Raw genomic sequence first — 16,681 nt, forward strand, 5'->3', positions numbered from 1 at the left:
TTGTGTGGATCACAACAGACTGTGGAAAATTCTGAAAGAGATGGGAGTACCAAACCACCTAACCTGCCCTCTGAGAAATCTGTATGCAGGTCAAAAACAACAGTTAAACTGGATAGGAACAACAGACTGGTTCCAAATCAGGAAAGGAGTACGTAAAGGCTATATATTATCACCCTGTTTATTCAACTTATATGCAGAGTACATCATGCAAAATGCCAGGCTGGATCAAGCACAAGCTGGAATCAAGATTGCCTGGAGAAATATCAGTAACCTCAGATACGCAGATGATACCACCCTTATGGCAGAAAGCAAAGAAGAGCTAAGAGCCTCTTGATGAAAGTGAAGGAGGAGAGTGCAAAATTTGGCTTACAAGTCTGCATTGAAAAACTGAAGATCATGGCATCCAATCCCATCACTTCATGGCAAATAGATGGACAAAGAATGGAAACAGTGACAGACTTTATTTTGGGAGGCTGCAAAATCACCTCAGATGGTGACTGCAGCCATGAAATAAAAGACACTTTCTCCTTGGAAGAAAAGCTATGGCCAACCTACAGAGCATATTAAAAATCAGTGACATTACTTTGCTGACAAAGGTCCATCTAGTCATAGCTATGGTTTTTCCAGTAGTCATGTATGGACGTGAAAGTTGGACTGTAACGAAAGTTGAACGCCAAAGAATTGATGCTTTTGAACTGTGGTGTTGGAGAAGACTCTTAAGGGTCCCTTGGACTGCAAGGAGATCCAACCAGTCCCTTCTAAAGGAAATCAATCCTGAATATTCATTGGAAGGACTGATGCTGAAGCTGAAACTCCAGTACTTTGGCCACATGATGCAAAGAACTGACTCATTGGAAAAGACCCTGATGCTGGGAAAGATTGAAGGCAGGAAGAAAAGGGGCAACAGAGCATGAGATGGTTGAATGGCATCACCGAATCTATGGACATGAGTTTGAGTAAGCTCTGGAAGTTGGTGATGGACAGGGAAGCCTGGCGTACTGCAGTCCATGGGGTCGCAAAGAGTCGTACATGACTAAGTGGCTGAACTGAACTGAACCCAGAGATGTGCTTCAACCCCACCTCAGACCAACTCTGCAGGAAGCCCTTAGCAATTCCTCAAATGGGGATTGTCATCCCTATTCTGTCATTCTTAACATGCTTCTTGTTTTGAAGATACTGGGCTCCACTTCCCCAAACCAATCTCTCATTTGATAGTTATTTTGATCTACAGACTAATTTATTGCATTCCTTAAGGAAACTGGGATGAAGTGTTTGGAAAAGTACAGAATTATCTGGAATGTAAAGAGTTGTCATCCATTTTTTTTAGCCCCTTCAAGAATTTTCTTAAAGATAAGAGTATACCTATATTTATTCAGCAAAGTTTTGCCAGCACTATACTGTTATTTCCTGTGGGTATCACATACTGGATAAACATTCTGTTTTCCCTTGTCTCTTGAAAACCAGAGCAGAGACAGCAAATTCCTAATAAGCTGAATTCTGTTCCTCAGCCCCACAAAAGACAACACAATAGCTTCTTATTTTCCAAATGGACAGGCAGTCTCTCCAGTTTGGAATGACAATTTAATGTGAAATTGTTTTTAAGTAATTATTTATGCCCTTTTATACAGGAAAATATTTACTAGTTTTATTCTAATCATATCTTTCTTCCCAGAGGCATAGGCATGCATGCATGAAAATATAGTTGAAAAGAGGAATAGAAATGTAATTAGGTTTTGTAAATAGCCAGCCAGGACATCCCACTGCTGCCTTAATGGTCTTATGCACCCAGTCACTATGCCGCTTTTGACTCTGTGTGACCCCATGGACTGTAACCCACCAGGCTCCTCTGTCCATGGGATTTTTCAGGCAAGAATACTGGAGTGGATTGTCATTTCCTCCTCCAGGGATCTTGCGACCGAGAGATGGAACCCTCATCTCCTGCAATGGCAGGCAGATTCTTTGCCACTGAGCTACATGAAAAGCCAAAAAGTCATAAAAGCTGTTTTAAAAATCACTTCATGTAACTTGTAATTTACTCAATTTAATGACACCACTTTTGAAAACTTAATCAAGTTGATGAATGTAACCCTGGCAACCTAGAAGTATGATTCGTTTTTATGGCCATCAGTCTATGTCTTAAGATACTGTCTAAGGTCAGCTTTCCTGGCACTGATGACTTAGTACTGTTTCATGTTCCAATCCATCGCCTTTCTCCAGGAATTTAATGGTCCAGTACCTGTAATGTTGCTGTGCTGATATTGCTTTTCTTACAGCTTCTATGAATTGAATATTCAAAACCAAAGACTGCCTATGGCCTGCCTTTGGCTAAACAGCCATTGCTAGGGGGAAGAAAAGATATGGTACCTATTGCTAATTATCACTATAGTTGTTATTCTTCCCAAAGGAGAAAGTGGATTATTTTCTATCCTTAGCTGGTTGAGGGTGCTAAAAACCAAAAGAGAGAGATGTTTTAAAGTTGAAGCAGACACTTCCTCTAGCACCATTGCATTTGAATGCCTAAAACAAACTAACACCCTATTTTCTTTCTCTTGAGTTTCACTGGTGTCTGAGTAAGTGAATATGCTGTGCTGTTTTCCTGGACATTCAGAATCAAGCAGGCTTATCTACTCCATCCCATCATGTCTGAACTATAAACTATATGAGCATCACTTTTGTTCATTTCCTTCCACCCCTGGCTGCACAGGGCATCGACAGCCGATTCTAGCAATGCATCTCCTCAGACAATGCATTGTAATAGCTCTCCCTCTTTCTCAAATTCCGTTTCATTTCTCATGTTCTGTTGAAAACCCCCAAAAAATTCATTCCACACTGTCATCCCTTTGTCCTAACCAGAACAACTCGATCGTGTCGAAGAAGGCATGAACCATATCAACCAAGACATGAAGGAGGCTGAGAAAAATTTAAAAGATTTAGGGAAATGCTGTGGCCTTTTCATATGTCCTTGTAACAAGTAGGTACTGGGTACCAGCTCTAATCTGTGGCGTCCAGTTTTCTTTCTTTCTTTTTTTTTTTTTTTTCTTTAATGTCAAAGTGAATGTCTGAAGTTTTGTCTTTTTTTTCTTTGTCCTTTTCCATCCGCTTCATTCTGTGGGGATAAAATACTTGTGTTTAATCAGAACAACTGGAACGCATTGAGGAAGGGATGGACCAAATCAATAAGGACATGAAAGAAGCAGAAAAGAATTTGACGGATCTAGGAAAATTCTGCGGGCTTTGTGTGTGTCCCTGTAACAAGTAGGTGCTGCCTGCCTGCCTGAAGCTTTGGTTTCCCAAGGCCCATCTCCAAGCCTTGACAATCTCATTCCTGCTGGTGCAAAGGCAGGATGAGTATGTGGCATGCAGAACAGATCAATACCGTCTCTAATGCATTCATCTCATAGCATAGATGATATTAGTGGGAGTAAACTGTTGATGCATTAAAAATCAGGCATACTACAGTGAAAGCTTCACTGTCAGCAACTTTTATTGATGAACGTTTCAACATTTTCCAGAAAGTGTACCTCAAGACAGAGACTAACCTCAAGAAAGAGGCGCCACCCAGGGAATTTTATGTTCTCTAAATCCCCGAAACCAAAATTGCAGATTTAGAAAAGACTGGGGGTAAGTTTGGAAGTTGAGATACACATATGTATCAAGGTTTGATTTTTCAGAAGCAAAAATTACAGGTAATTTGGCCCAAACAAGCATTCCATAAGTTAGAGAGTAAGTAAGACAGAGATTCACCCTTTCAACTGCCCACCAGTTACCAAATCTGGTCAGCGGTTAGACCATAGATGCCGCAGCTGCACCCAACGCAGAGGCAAAGAGTCCTTCAGCAAGAAGTGCTCATGCCTTAGCCAAATTGGGCCCATCCCTCTCCAATTCTTCCTTTAGGAAGATCTCCCGTACACTGGCCGAAATGTTGAAATGTGTAGATTTTGCATGCACGACATCACAAAACATTCAACTGTTAAGGTTCTGCAACGCTTTTTTGGAATGTAGCAGAAATGTGACATGTGGTTATAAAGGTTTGCAACAGAAGGAATCTGAAAATAAGTGTTCTGGAAGGTAGTCTTATTTGACTAGCAGTGGAAAACAAAAAATGCATGAGTGGATTGTCCAACATGCATTTGGAAGATTAAACCTGTTCCCCGATCCCCCTCACCCCTCCTACTTCCCTTTGAACAGAAGCCTTTTTCTAAAAGCTCTCCTGATCCTAGCTTTTAGAATAGAAATCGATGTCATTTCTAGCTGATTATATGACCATTCACATCCTTTAAACTTTGAGGCTGATTTAAAATATCCCACTTCCTGTTTAGGAGGGGAGGGGCTCAATTTACAAATAAATTTAAGTTTGTTTTTTTTTTTTAAAGAATGATCTACAGTAAAACCTGATTAACTGGAATCTAGCTAACTTGAACCTTTGAGTATATTTATATTTTTGTTTGTTTCGACTTTTAGCAAAAAGAGGCAAATAAACAAAGGGAAAAATCCCATTAGGGATTTAAAAGCATTTCTCTTAAAGGTCAGTCTAGGCAGTTTGCATTCTCTCACTCAGTCTTCATTCTCTAAGTTCCACATCCAAGCGGACCAAGCAATGAAAGCTGAGCTGCAGAGGAAAGGCAATCAGACATATCAAGAGAAACCAAAACCAAGGAATGCTTTGATCATGTTCCCTGCCCTAAGACTCTAAGGCAGGAAAGTGGCTCAAGGTCTAACAGATAGTCAGCCATCACTCTTGAAACTAAGTTTAACTCCATGGCCCACTGTGTTAAGAAAGTCCTATAATTCACCAAAATAACATTCCCAAGCATTCCAGTTAGTCAAGATTTAACTGTTCATCATTTTCAGTGGCCACTTGCCCCCAGGTGAGATGTCTACCTCTTTTGTGATGAATTTCATAGATACATTTTCCCCATCCACCAACTGTGTGGACAAAGGGTGGAGGCAGGCCCCCCTCCCTCCCTGTGACAGACTCTAATGCTCAGATGAAATCACGACCCCTGGGAATTCCAGGTACCAGTTGGCACTAATTCCTTATTACACAAGAGACCCTAACTGAGCTTCAAAGCTTGACTGAAGTGTTCCCTATTGTGTGTAAATAATGCTTTAAAAACCATGTGTCACAGCACAGTGGCTGGTGGCGCCCTGCACTCTCTGGGGGCTTCGCCCTGTCCCGGCATGTTTCGAGGGACTACGGTAGATGTCCCGCAGTTATGTGAGTCTATGTGCAGCATTGTGGGTGCAGTGATTTGCCTTCGTTCCGAAACGCAAACTTTCCCACTCCCTTGACTGCCAAAGATGGTACACCGGACATTTTACATAGCAGAAAGCATCACAAGGTCCATATAACTTCTGGTAATGTGAGGAGGGAGGAGACGGGGATTCGGAAAATAACAAAAACAAAGCCATACTCTAACCTTTATTAAATTCATTTTTGGATCCTGTCCCACTAAGTGGCCCCGGCTCTTTAGAGCAGTGAATTCTGACTGCTTGAAGGCTATGGCATTATACATTAAATGTGGGAGTTGCTGGAATTCCATCTGTACAATTTTCCAATTTGTCTCCAGGGTTTCTTGGTCCCTAATCTGCAAATATTAGTCTTAGTGCCAGTTTTAATAGATGGCTATGGTCCTCCAATAAAAAAGAAGAAAAAAAAAAAGGTTAAATTCTGGTGTCGTATAATAGAAAATACAAAATGTGAAAACAGGACCGAAAGAAGTTCTGTTCTTGGACTAAAAAGCGTGTGGTTTCTACTATGCAAAGAACATAAAAACATCTTTGATTGCTCAGTTACAACACACCCACCAAAATATGCTGCACACGTGTCTATTGGGCACAATAGGTATGCCTGGATTTTAAGTCTCTCTCCAAGGCAGCTCAGTGAAATATGGCCCACAGAGACCACACCAGTTCCATACCACTTTCCCCTACCACATCCCAGGATAGTTTGAAGTAGGCAGCTGTAACCACTCCCATCCTGTCCCTCAGTCCAACAAAGAAGCTATTGAACCTGCGTTTCAAATCCTCATGAAGGCTATTACTGTCCTGCTAGTGCCTTTTTTGAGAATGGTCAACTTCTGGAGTAGTTTGGCTTAAATGAGAATGCTTCACTTTCTACTCATGCCTGTAGCTGGTGCATGAAGAAGATGTAGAGGGATTTCCCTTTCTGGTGCTAGATGGCTTGTTCTCTCTTCTCTTTTCCTGCATTCATTTCACTATGCCTCTTTTACTTTTTGTCTCTGTGGACAAAGGTTTGTACATCAACTCTGGATGTATGGTGACTGTTTGGAAGTACCGATATATTATCTAATTCGAATCACTCTAGAGGCAACTCAAAGACCATCACCCTTGGCCAACCACCAATCCTGTATGTTCTCCACGCAGAGTGAGAATGCTTGGTTCTGCACATGCATTGGGGGAAAACAATTAAAACGGGAATCTTTGCATGATGGTGTGTAAAACTTGGTCCAGGATGTTTTTCTTGATGACAGTGTGTTGCTGTGGTGTGATATACACACTCTACTTGGCAGTCTTGTTTTGTGTCTGTCTGCCAGTATGTTTTTTTCTGTGTTTTGTGTCTCAAAATATAATTAGAACTGAATGTCCTCCAACTACGTTAATCCTTGTCTTAAATCCAACTAAACTAACAAAAATGAAATCCTGAGTAGCTGAGGCTTGGTGGTGGCCAACTGTTTGGGTCTGGATTATGATATATCGGTATTCTCTAATGCCTCGAATTAAAACTCATTCGCTTGGTTCGGTTCTGAGCTTGAAGAGGTAATGATTGTTGTGAGCTTGATGCGCCGCCCCTTTTGCTTGTCACTCACCCTCTTTTTTGCATAGGCTTAAATCAAGTGATGCTTACAAAAAAGCCTGGGGCAATAATCAGGATGGAGTTGTGGCCAGCCAGCCTGCTCGCGTGGTTGATGAACGGGAGCAGATGGCCATCAGTGGTGGCTTCATCCGCAGGTGAGCCTTGTGCAGCTGGCGCTATAGCGGTTGCCTACTTTTGAGTGACAAACTACTCCAACCTGAGTGGTTCTTAAAACAACACTGGGAAGTTCTCCGGCAGTCGGATGGTTAGGACTCGGTGCTTTCACCATCATGCTCTGGGTTCAATCCGTGCTCAGAGAACTAAGAGCTCATAAGTCGAGTGGTGCCTCCAAAAAAAGGAAAAAACGCCATTTTTTTTTTTTAACTTCTGAATCTCTGTGTTGACTGAGCAGGTCTTCTGAGAGCATCTCCTGGGCTCGCTCATTACATGCAAGTGGGTGCAAGATGGTCTAAGACAGCAGTGCTTTCTTGTCTGGTGATTGGCTGGGGCCGTGGGTATGAGGCGTCCCTCCTCTTCTATGCGACCTCTCCCCAGGAAAGCCCGTGGTTCTTGCACGGTGGTGGCAGCACCAAGGGGTAGGCTCCCATGTGCAAGCACTTGTCAAGCCTTTGCCCACATGTCACTGGACAAAGCCAGCCACGTGACCACGTCCAGCATCAGTGTGGCAGTAAACAAATGTTTCACTCCATGACTTTGATTGGACAGAATTTGTGAGACTATGTACAGATATGTGGGCAAGGTCGATAATAAGGAATGGTGAAACATCTATGAACTGGCAATGGCAGGAAGAATACTGAAGGGACAGGAGAGAACTGTCACCAGAGCCCAGCGGTAGTTATGGCTGTAGGCAGAGGTCGAGATGCCTGGGCTTACTCCATACCAACTGTATCAGAATCCACATCTCTAGAAGTGAGATCCAGGTATCAGCAGTTTTTAGAGCCCCTCAGATTTTTTACGAAAAGAAGGCTGAGAACTATGGAACCAAAAGTAAGTTGTAGCTGCTGACAATCATTTACGTAAACTTCTCTTCTACACACGAAACCTGGGAAGTTCCCCTTTAATTTTATCTGGCCTAGATTGCTTTACAAACTCTAGAGGAGCAGTCTACATTGGGATTTACCATGAGGAATGGGTTTTAACCCCTGGGAGCACATTTTAGCCCATCGCTATCTGTAGTAGGAAACACTCAGACATTCTGAAATAAGTATCTACCATTTACAATAAAGAGTTAGTGCAGTACGTGCCCATGTCCATCAGCTGGGTCAAAAGCAGGTGCCAAGAATGAAGGAGCGTGCAAAAGGTTTATTAGAGAGCAACATTGGGGAGGGAAAGCGGGGAAGTAAGACTAGGGAAGAGCTGTCAGACCATCAGGCAGAGCTGGCAAACAATCTACCAAATCACTGGGGTCTCCACAGCAAAGTTGCTCATTGGAGGAATTCCACAGTAGGTAGAAATGAGTAAGTCTTTGTAAAAAGTCTTGCTTCATCATTGGCTGGGACCACCTTGAGAAGAACATGACCTCAGCTCAAAGCAGACCTGAAGGAATGAACAATGAGAAGCTGTCAGCTAACCACACTCCTTACAACTGGGCAATGAGCTCTTTCTTTTTTTAAAAAAAAATGAGTTCTTTCTTGAAGACAGTTTGAGCAGTGCATGGATCCATACAGTGCAGGGGGTGAGCTGTGGCTATATAGTAGCTATTAATAAAAATGATATGTAAATAAATTGCAATTAGAAGTTTTTTTAAGGGAAAAAAAGTGCCTTCCTAACTTTCAAGCTGAGTTATTAAAAAAATGGGAACTCCCTTTGGGGAAAGCATTTTGAGAGCCAATTCCTTCCTCCCTACTTAGGCTAAAACAATATTTTATCACAGTTTTCTTCCTTGAAATCACCTATTCACAATGTCACGAAAAACCACATACCATTGAAACCGGAGCAAGTAAAAATCATCTTGAAAATGTAGTTCCCTTTGGAGTTTTTGGGAGCAAATAGGGTTAAGGGGCAGACGGTTATTCTCATTACTCTTCCCATTAATGTTGGTCCCAAACGGAGAAGTAGATGAGTGGAGAAACTCTCTGACTTAGTACAATAGCTTTTCTTTCCTTATAAATTTGAGTCTTGGAGACTTTGATTGACATTTCAGAAAGGAAAATACAGTTTCTAATGGGTTCCACCCCATTCTCTGACCTGGAATCCTCCCAACTAAAATGGTTTTAGCCTTATTGGGATAATCATACAGGGAGGAAATGAGGTGTTGGTAGAATTGAGAGAAGTAGGTATATTAATCTGCTTAATATGCCTTCTTTAAAAGTAGAAATTTAAGTGTTCAATAATGCATTTACAAATTATTTTCCTATCTACGAAAGCTAAAATGTTCTCATATTGAACAGAGGTTTTAAAAGGTTCAGATTGTTACCTGGAGATCAATAGATTTTCCCTAAGCATTGGGTCTTGGACATTTGAGTTTTTCTTATCTTCTAAAACCTCTTCTTTGATGCCCAGGGTAACAAATGATGCCCGAGAAAATGAAATGGATGAAAACCTGGAGCAGGTGAGCGGCATCATTGGAAACCTCCGTCATATGGCCTTGGATATGGGCAATGAGATTGATACACAGAACCGCCAGATCGACAGGATCATGGAGAAGGTGAGCACGGGGCAGTCAGCAGGTTTCTGTTGCTTATCACCTTCTCTGAAATAACCACCAAGGAAGCATGAAGGGCTTAACAAGACCCACAAACTGTAACTTTGGATTCAGGCCCTGGTAGATAGACATCTTCCCCCTTATTTTCCGAGACAGAAATACAGCAACAGATACGTAAATAATAGGGTAGAATTTAATATAGCAGATATTGCTCAGGGCCGCCTTTACTACAGGCATTGTGCTAGGCATCAAAGGACATATTAAGATGGAAAGACACCATCTCCGCTGCCAAGAAACTCACAGCCCATGGGAAGCACTGAGCATCTAGATGAACATATAATTTGTCAAGAAAGTTGCCCATCAAATGCTAAGTCAGGTTAGATGGGGAAAGATTTCAAGGGTCAAAGGATGGGAAAATCTCACCCAAAAAGTTGAATTTGATTCGAGTCTTGAAGGTTGGTTGGGAGCTTGTCAGAGATGAGGTAGGGACAGAATCAGGAAATGAGGGAAGAACAGTTATTTTAAGTTAGCCAGAAGGTGAATACGAGCTTTGATTCTATAAGTGCGGAAGCTCAAATGATAGTTCAAAAAGGCCAGGATTCCATTTCCAGTTCAAAAGTGCACACATCCAGATCTCAAAGAAGGGAACATAATCTAATGAAATTGAGTTCATATAAGGACACCAGATGTCACACTAAGACTGAGCCGCCTAGTGCCAGAAAGAGTAGAGACAGTCAAATGGGAAAAGATAGGGTTGGGGGCTTCAGATTAGGAAGAAACAGAAAGAAGCGCTGGAAAGCTTTTCTAAAAATATTTGGGGCACTCACACCTGATATTCTACCCTATGCAAATCTGATACAGTCTCTATGTCTTTGTGTTCCATCCCCTCCCTAATCAGTAGACTCCTAAATATTACTTATAATCTCTTAAGATATCCAAATGCCAACAGGGAGAAATGGGCAAATTATGAGTTTGATGGTAATTGTGCATCTATAATCAATTCTGCTTAGCTAATCTTATATGATGGGAGTTTATTCCTTGGAATATATTGAAGTTTTGAGCCTGAAACCCTGATCTTTTCAACAACTCATTCCACTTTGGTTGGGGGTAGAAGGGCAGTTTTTGTGCTCTCTTGAACCCAAGACTAAATACTCTGTTTCTTGGTATCTGAGCATCCTCCACTGACTTAAAAAAGGAATGAGAAGACATAAAGGAAGCGCTTTGCCCTGTGTGTTCTATGCACTTTATAAAGATATTTGAAACTGCGTAACATTTTGCCTAATCAATATGGAGCTACACAAATGTCAGTGTAGTTGGCAAAATACCTGTGCTTTGCCTACTTCACAAGTCATGACATGCTTACTGTTGGTAAGAGCCTTTGATGTGCTAAAGCTTTTAAGCTGTGTAAGTCAATAGATTTTTAGAACAATATTGAGAGTTTCAAAAGGCACTGGAGCCAATAGAAATGGATCTAACCCATTATGGCCCAGAAAAATGAACTAAGAAATAATTGCTGAACCACCTTCCAATAGGAAAATGAATTGGGGGGAAAAAAAAAGAAAAGTAGCCATTTTTCTATCAAAGGACCCAATTGACTCACAGATGTAGGAAGATAATGTATCTCTAACTCAATTAGAGTCCTAGAAAGACAACTTCTACTAAGAAAGAGGGGTCAAGTCTTTATTGACAGAGCTGGGCTTTAAGCAAGCAGTTTTCCTGGAAAGGCAGGAAAACTCTAGATCTATTCTTTAGGGGAAAGTTTTCATTCTGGGCCCAGTTTACTGCAAGAGCCAAGACTTGTGCAGCTATAGGGTTTCATCAAAAGTCCAGCAAGTGGATAGGAAATAGCCATTATAGTTTATCTCATCCTTGGACGCCAAATTGCTTAAGAAGTGGGGCAGGGGTCTAGTTCCCTTCTAATAGCTAGCCTTTTTTCCCTCAAAACAACAATGTGGATATGATTGAGATAAAGCCCATTTCAATTCAGCATTTCCCCAAATGATACATGTGACATGATTATTAGTAGACGTCTAGCTTCTTTTGCAAGTTCTTACTTCTGATCATAGAAAATAATGTGCAAAGATCTTCTGCATATCTAGGATTAAAATCATACTGTAGGACTAAAAAGAATCTTCTATTTCTCCCATATTCTCTCATGACCCAAACAACAACCCTCACCCAACTCCATCAATCATGATCCTTTCTCATCCCTTCAATTAGCTGTGAAGTTTTGGGAATCCAAAATAATGCAGTCTTCCGTACATTCCTATGGACTCTCAAGAAATTACTTTGTCCATTTAAAAACCCTGTTTTCTGATTTAGGGTATTTATAAATAGGCAGTCTTCGAAGGCTGGAATTGTATGATTCTTTTAGAAATCTATTAAAATGGGGCAAGTTTCTGTCAGGTCTTTATGGGAACTGTTGCTACGGAAACAATAATGTTCAAACTTGGATTTAAAATTGTCAGTGCAAGATGTGACGCACACATTAAAATACAGTAAAGTTGAAGATTGAGCGTTGCTCACAGTCTCCCATCAGTATGGAAGCATGGCATTTGAAAACTAAGATCTTGAGTTCCAGCAAGGCTTTTCTGCTCACCAGCTTCATGACCTGGCTCCTCATCTGATACTGGAGTGGGTTGCTATTTCCTTCTCCAGAGGAAAGATAATAAGAGAACAATTCAAATCTGGGATCAGAACAGGCTGTCATGTAAGATAGAGCTATCCTCTTCCAGAAGTCAGAGCTGTGCCCTAAAAGCTACTTGCCATGGTCTAGAGTTAAGATTTCCAGAGTGTTCAGAAGCATGGGCTAAACAGCCCCTTCTACCTCTTCCACTGGTTTTTTGGATCAGGTTTTCTCACAAAGGCAGATCATGTAGTGTATCTTGAGTGTATTAGCAAGTTTAGGATTCTCTAAATAGAAATGTGAAAACAGAGATGGGATATAGTGCATAAATATGTCCTACAAAATATAAATAGAGTAAACACAGATGCATTCTCCAAATACCAGGAAGACAAGTAAAAGATTATCTCAGGATTTTTTTCCTAAAAGCACATATGTTATATAATATAATAAAGACTTGGCTCCTGTGGTGTCAGGTATTGTATGGGCTGGAATTTTGATATGCTTCAGAAAGAACTGAGGTGGACATCACAGATGTTCATTGATGATACGTTTGTTCTAGCTCCTCCCAGATTCTTTGAGGGTATCCAAAGAGTAGCCTCGTGCTCTACTTCAAAACATTCTCTTGTACCATCACATGAAGACTCACCAGTGCCTTTGTAATGCAAGAAGTCCTAGAATGTTTGCCTTCAGAAATGCTATTTGTTTTTAAGTGAAGTGAAGTGAAATGAAGTCGCTCAGTCGTGTCCGACTCTTTGCGACCCGTGGACTGCAGCCCCCCAAGCTCCTCCGTCCATGGGAGTCTCCAGGCAAGAACACTGGAGTGGGTTGCCATTTCCTTCTCCAGGGGATCTTCCTGACCCAGGGATCGAACCCAGTTCTCTCATATTGCAGGCAGACGCTTTAACCTCTGCACCACCAGGGAAGCCCTATCCTACCCAGAACTGTTGCAACCTGAGAGCCAGGCGTCCCCGGGTCAGGGTGCAGATCTCCAGGCAGGCATGCTTTTTCCTTATTTGAGCAGTGCTCAAAGTTAAGTCTGGAAAAATAATCAGCATAATCCAGTCTTAAAGAACATTTCACATTGATCTGAGCTTCTAATTTTCCTTTCGATCAAAGTGTTACTATTTCTGATAGGATTTGTAGCTAACGAGGGAATACTAAAGCATTCAGGAAAACTGGAGAGAAATACCCATTTTCCAAATTGCAAACCTAAAGGTTAATACTACAAGTCTATAGATCAAAACAATCAAAGAAAATTAGTGTTCTGCCTTATCTGTTTTGAAGTCAACTCCCAACAGATGGTAAGGAACCATTGCCAGATAATTCAAAGTTATGAACAGCCTAGAAATAATTTTCTTTCACTTGGCAAACTTCTATTTGAATAGTCATAACTCTAGTGTCCTGGGAATTCACAACTAAACTGGATAAAGAAGACACAACTTGGTGGAGATTACAAAGCACCAGGCATAGTTGTTGATGTGAAAGCAGTAATCAGCAAATAAGTACTGTTGCTATAAACTAGTCCAGTTTTCCTACCCTGCCTCTCAGTTTCCCGCCCCCTTCCCAAGCTGGAGAGGGACAGACAACGTTACCAACCACAATAGAGCAGAAACAGCAGCCGGAAAGGAATATTTGTCTTCTCTTCTGCTTGCTGACTCGTATGTTCCTCGGTGATGTTAGGAATAGTTCATTTCTAGAGTTTAACAGTATATCCAGGTAGTAGTCCTGGGTTTCATGATGCATGTATAGCAAAAGACAACTCAAGCAGTGAGTCAGTCAGTCAAAATATAAAACGATAGTAAGTGTGTCTCTGTTAAAAACAAGCCAGTTACCAAGCTCACAGGAGTGTCTTCAGAAATGGGACTAACAAATATTAAATATTGCAAAAGCAAACCATGTTTTCACTGAACAGCAGTAGTTGTAAGATAAGATATATTGAGCACTTCATTTTTGCAAAACATTATTCTAAGACCATTATATGTAGCAACTCATTTCATCCTCATAGCAAACCTAAGTAGTAAGATGACTAACAGTGATTATAGTGTGGACTCTGACTCCAGGCCTTTTGACTCCGGTTTCCCCATTTATTAGCACTGTGACGTTAGACAAATTGCCTAAATCCTCTCTGCTTAGCTTCCTCAGTTGAAGAAAGGAGCGCATAACAGTATATCCCTCAGTGTTGATATCAGTCTTGCTGTTGTCCCAGTTGAGTGAGCGGAAACTAGTAGTGGAACTGTGCTCGCCAGCAGTGTTCTTTACTGCCCCCAGCTCGCAGTGCAGAAAGCTGAGGCCCCAAAATGTTAAGTAATCTGCCCAAAGTGACGCTGCTAGTAACTGTACAAATAGCAGGAATTCAACTCAATTTAACAGATGTGAACGTCTGCTATAGAAATCACCGGGTGCCGTTCCAGAAGAGAAAGATAAATGATACGTCTCTGTCCTCCAAAGAACACTCTGTGGTAGGGAAAACAGTTATAAGAACTAAGTCATGAGATCAGACTTCTATGATCTTGCTCAAGTCCAGCCAATGGTTCTGGGAACACAAAAGAAGGGATGGTTCATTCTGATGAAAAGGAAAGTTTCAAGATGCCTTCACCCAGTAGGAGGCATTTGAACCAGTAGAATTTTAATGGGTAAACTGAATTCTGTTTTTCTCTCCCCTTTTTCCAGGCTGATTCCAACAAAACCAGAATTGATGAGGCCAACCAACGTGCAACAAAGATGCTGGGGAGTGGTTAAATGGCCCATCTGTGTCTTCTTCCAAATGCTGTTGGGCAAGATAGCACCTTCATGCTTTTCTCATGGTATTACCTAGTAGGTCTGCACACATGCACACATCAACCTTCCCCCATTGTGAATGTTGTCTTGTGTCGTCCATCAGCCCAACGATACTACGTGTCTTCTGTTTTTTCTGGGTCTCTTTCTTTCCAAAGGCTATATATAGTGGTCATTTGGTGGCTCTAACCTTTTATGTAAGATGTCTTGGGTTTCATTTTACCTTTTCTCTTCTCAGTGGTGTTTGCTGAATGACAACAATTTAGGAATGCTCAATGTGCTGTTGATTCTTTCAATACACAGTATTGTTCTTGTAAAACTGTGACATTCCGCAGAGCTACTGCCACGGTCCTTTCTTTGGGTGTCAGGCTCTGAAACTCAAAATTTGCTGTCTTTGGTTCCTCATGGCTGTCATCTGTCTTTATGATTTCATGATTAGACAACGTGGAATTACATACCAGGCATTGCACTCAAAGTGATGTGATTTATGCATTTATGCATGAGAATAGATTTTTAGATTCCTACTTAAACAAAATCTTTCCATGACAGTAGCATACTGATGAGAAAACGCACACACAACAACAGCAGCAACAGCAAAACAGCAAAGCATGCTCAGTATTGAGACACTGTCAAGATTAAGTTATACCAGCAAGACTGCAGTAGTGTCACTTTCTTTCTGTCAATATTTAAACTTATCGATCATAATCATCCTTTTTTAAAAAAAATAATTTTAAAAACAGATGGGTTTGGATACTCACCATTTAATCATTTCCAGCAAAATATACGTTTGACTGAAATTATGTCCAATGGATGTAATATAGAGTTTGTTTGCTGCTTTTGAAGACTGTGTTTTGGAGAAAGCAACCTTGCTGTGAAACAGTGTGGAGATGTAAATTTTATAAGGCTGACTCTTACTAATCACTATTTCCCCTGTGGTTTGTTATCAGTACAATTCTCTGTTGCTTAATCTAGAGCTATGCACACCAAACTGCTGAGATATTTAGTAGCTGATAAAGAAACCTTTAAAAAAAATAATGTAAATGAATGAAATATAGATAAACTATGAGATAAATATCATTACGGCATGTAATATTAAATTCCTCCTGTCTCCTCTGTCAGTTTGTGATGTGATTGACATTTTGTAGCTAGTTTAAAATTATTAAAAATTATTAGACCCCAGATGTCTGCTTTAATTTCTTCATGGACCCTGTCTGAGTTTGTACTCACACGAGAAGAAGAAATCTGGCTATAGTCCCATCACTCCCAAGAAGTCAGTTCTGTGTGCTAAGGACACCGTACGGGAAAAGCAAAGGTGTCCCTTCTACACATGATCCATTGGCAGTTGAAACATGGCATGATTTTTATAATCTGTTTCACAAATTCTTATGTATAGATCAGTGTTGGCCATGGGCGGAATGTAATTCAACCAGAAGGCACAGAAGAAAAAAAAAAAATCCATAGAAAAAATCGGTAGTACTCAGACTTGGCTGTACATGGATTGAGGTATATTAGGTGTCAATCAACTCTCATCTTCCTTCTCTCCAGTGTCACCCCACCAAACTGAGCCCACCACGACCACCACCACTGCTGCCTCCACTGTATCTAACAGCCTTATTGACATATCATAACATTCACCCATTTAAAACATATAATCCAGTGTGAAAGTGAAAGTGCTAGTCGCTCAGTCGTGTCCAACTCTTTGCCACCCCATGGCTTGTAGCCCGCCAGGCTCCTCTGTCCATGGAATTCTCCAGACAAGAACACTGGAGTGGTTTGCCATTTCCTTCTCCAGGTGATC

The 16,681-nt window shown here is 41.1% G+C and overlaps 1 protein-coding gene across 2 annotated transcripts in view; it reads left to right on the plus strand.

The window, feature by feature from the left end:
• The window catches only part of SNAP25 (synaptosome associated protein 25), an 87,542-nt gene extending 71,480 nt beyond the window's left edge, over positions 1 to 16,062 (plus strand). The window contains exons 5-8 of one of the 2 annotated variants that reach the window (XM_004014155.5): positions 2,854 to 2,971; positions 6,847 to 6,972; positions 9,341 to 9,485; positions 14,779 to 16,062. In XM_004014155.5, coding sequence (XP_004014204.1) covers positions 2,854 to 2,971; positions 6,847 to 6,972; positions 9,341 to 9,485; positions 14,779 to 14,847 — 458 coding nt within the window. In that variant the 3' untranslated portion in view covers positions 14,848 to 16,062. Of the gene's footprint in view, positions 1 to 2,853; positions 2,972 to 3,137; positions 3,256 to 6,846; positions 6,973 to 9,340; positions 9,486 to 14,778 lie in introns of both variants that reach the window. The other variant, XM_004014154.5, reaches the window with a different exon arrangement.
• The last annotated feature ends 619 nt before the right edge of the window (positions 16,063 to 16,681 follow it).

The sequence above is a fragment of the Ovis aries genome, chromosome 13 (genome assembly GCF_016772045.2).
Source record: "Ovis aries strain OAR_USU_Benz2616 breed Rambouillet chromosome 13, ARS-UI_Ramb_v3.0, whole genome shotgun sequence".
In the NCBI taxonomy this organism is placed as follows: domain Eukaryota; kingdom Metazoa; phylum Chordata; class Mammalia; order Artiodactyla; family Bovidae; genus Ovis; species Ovis aries.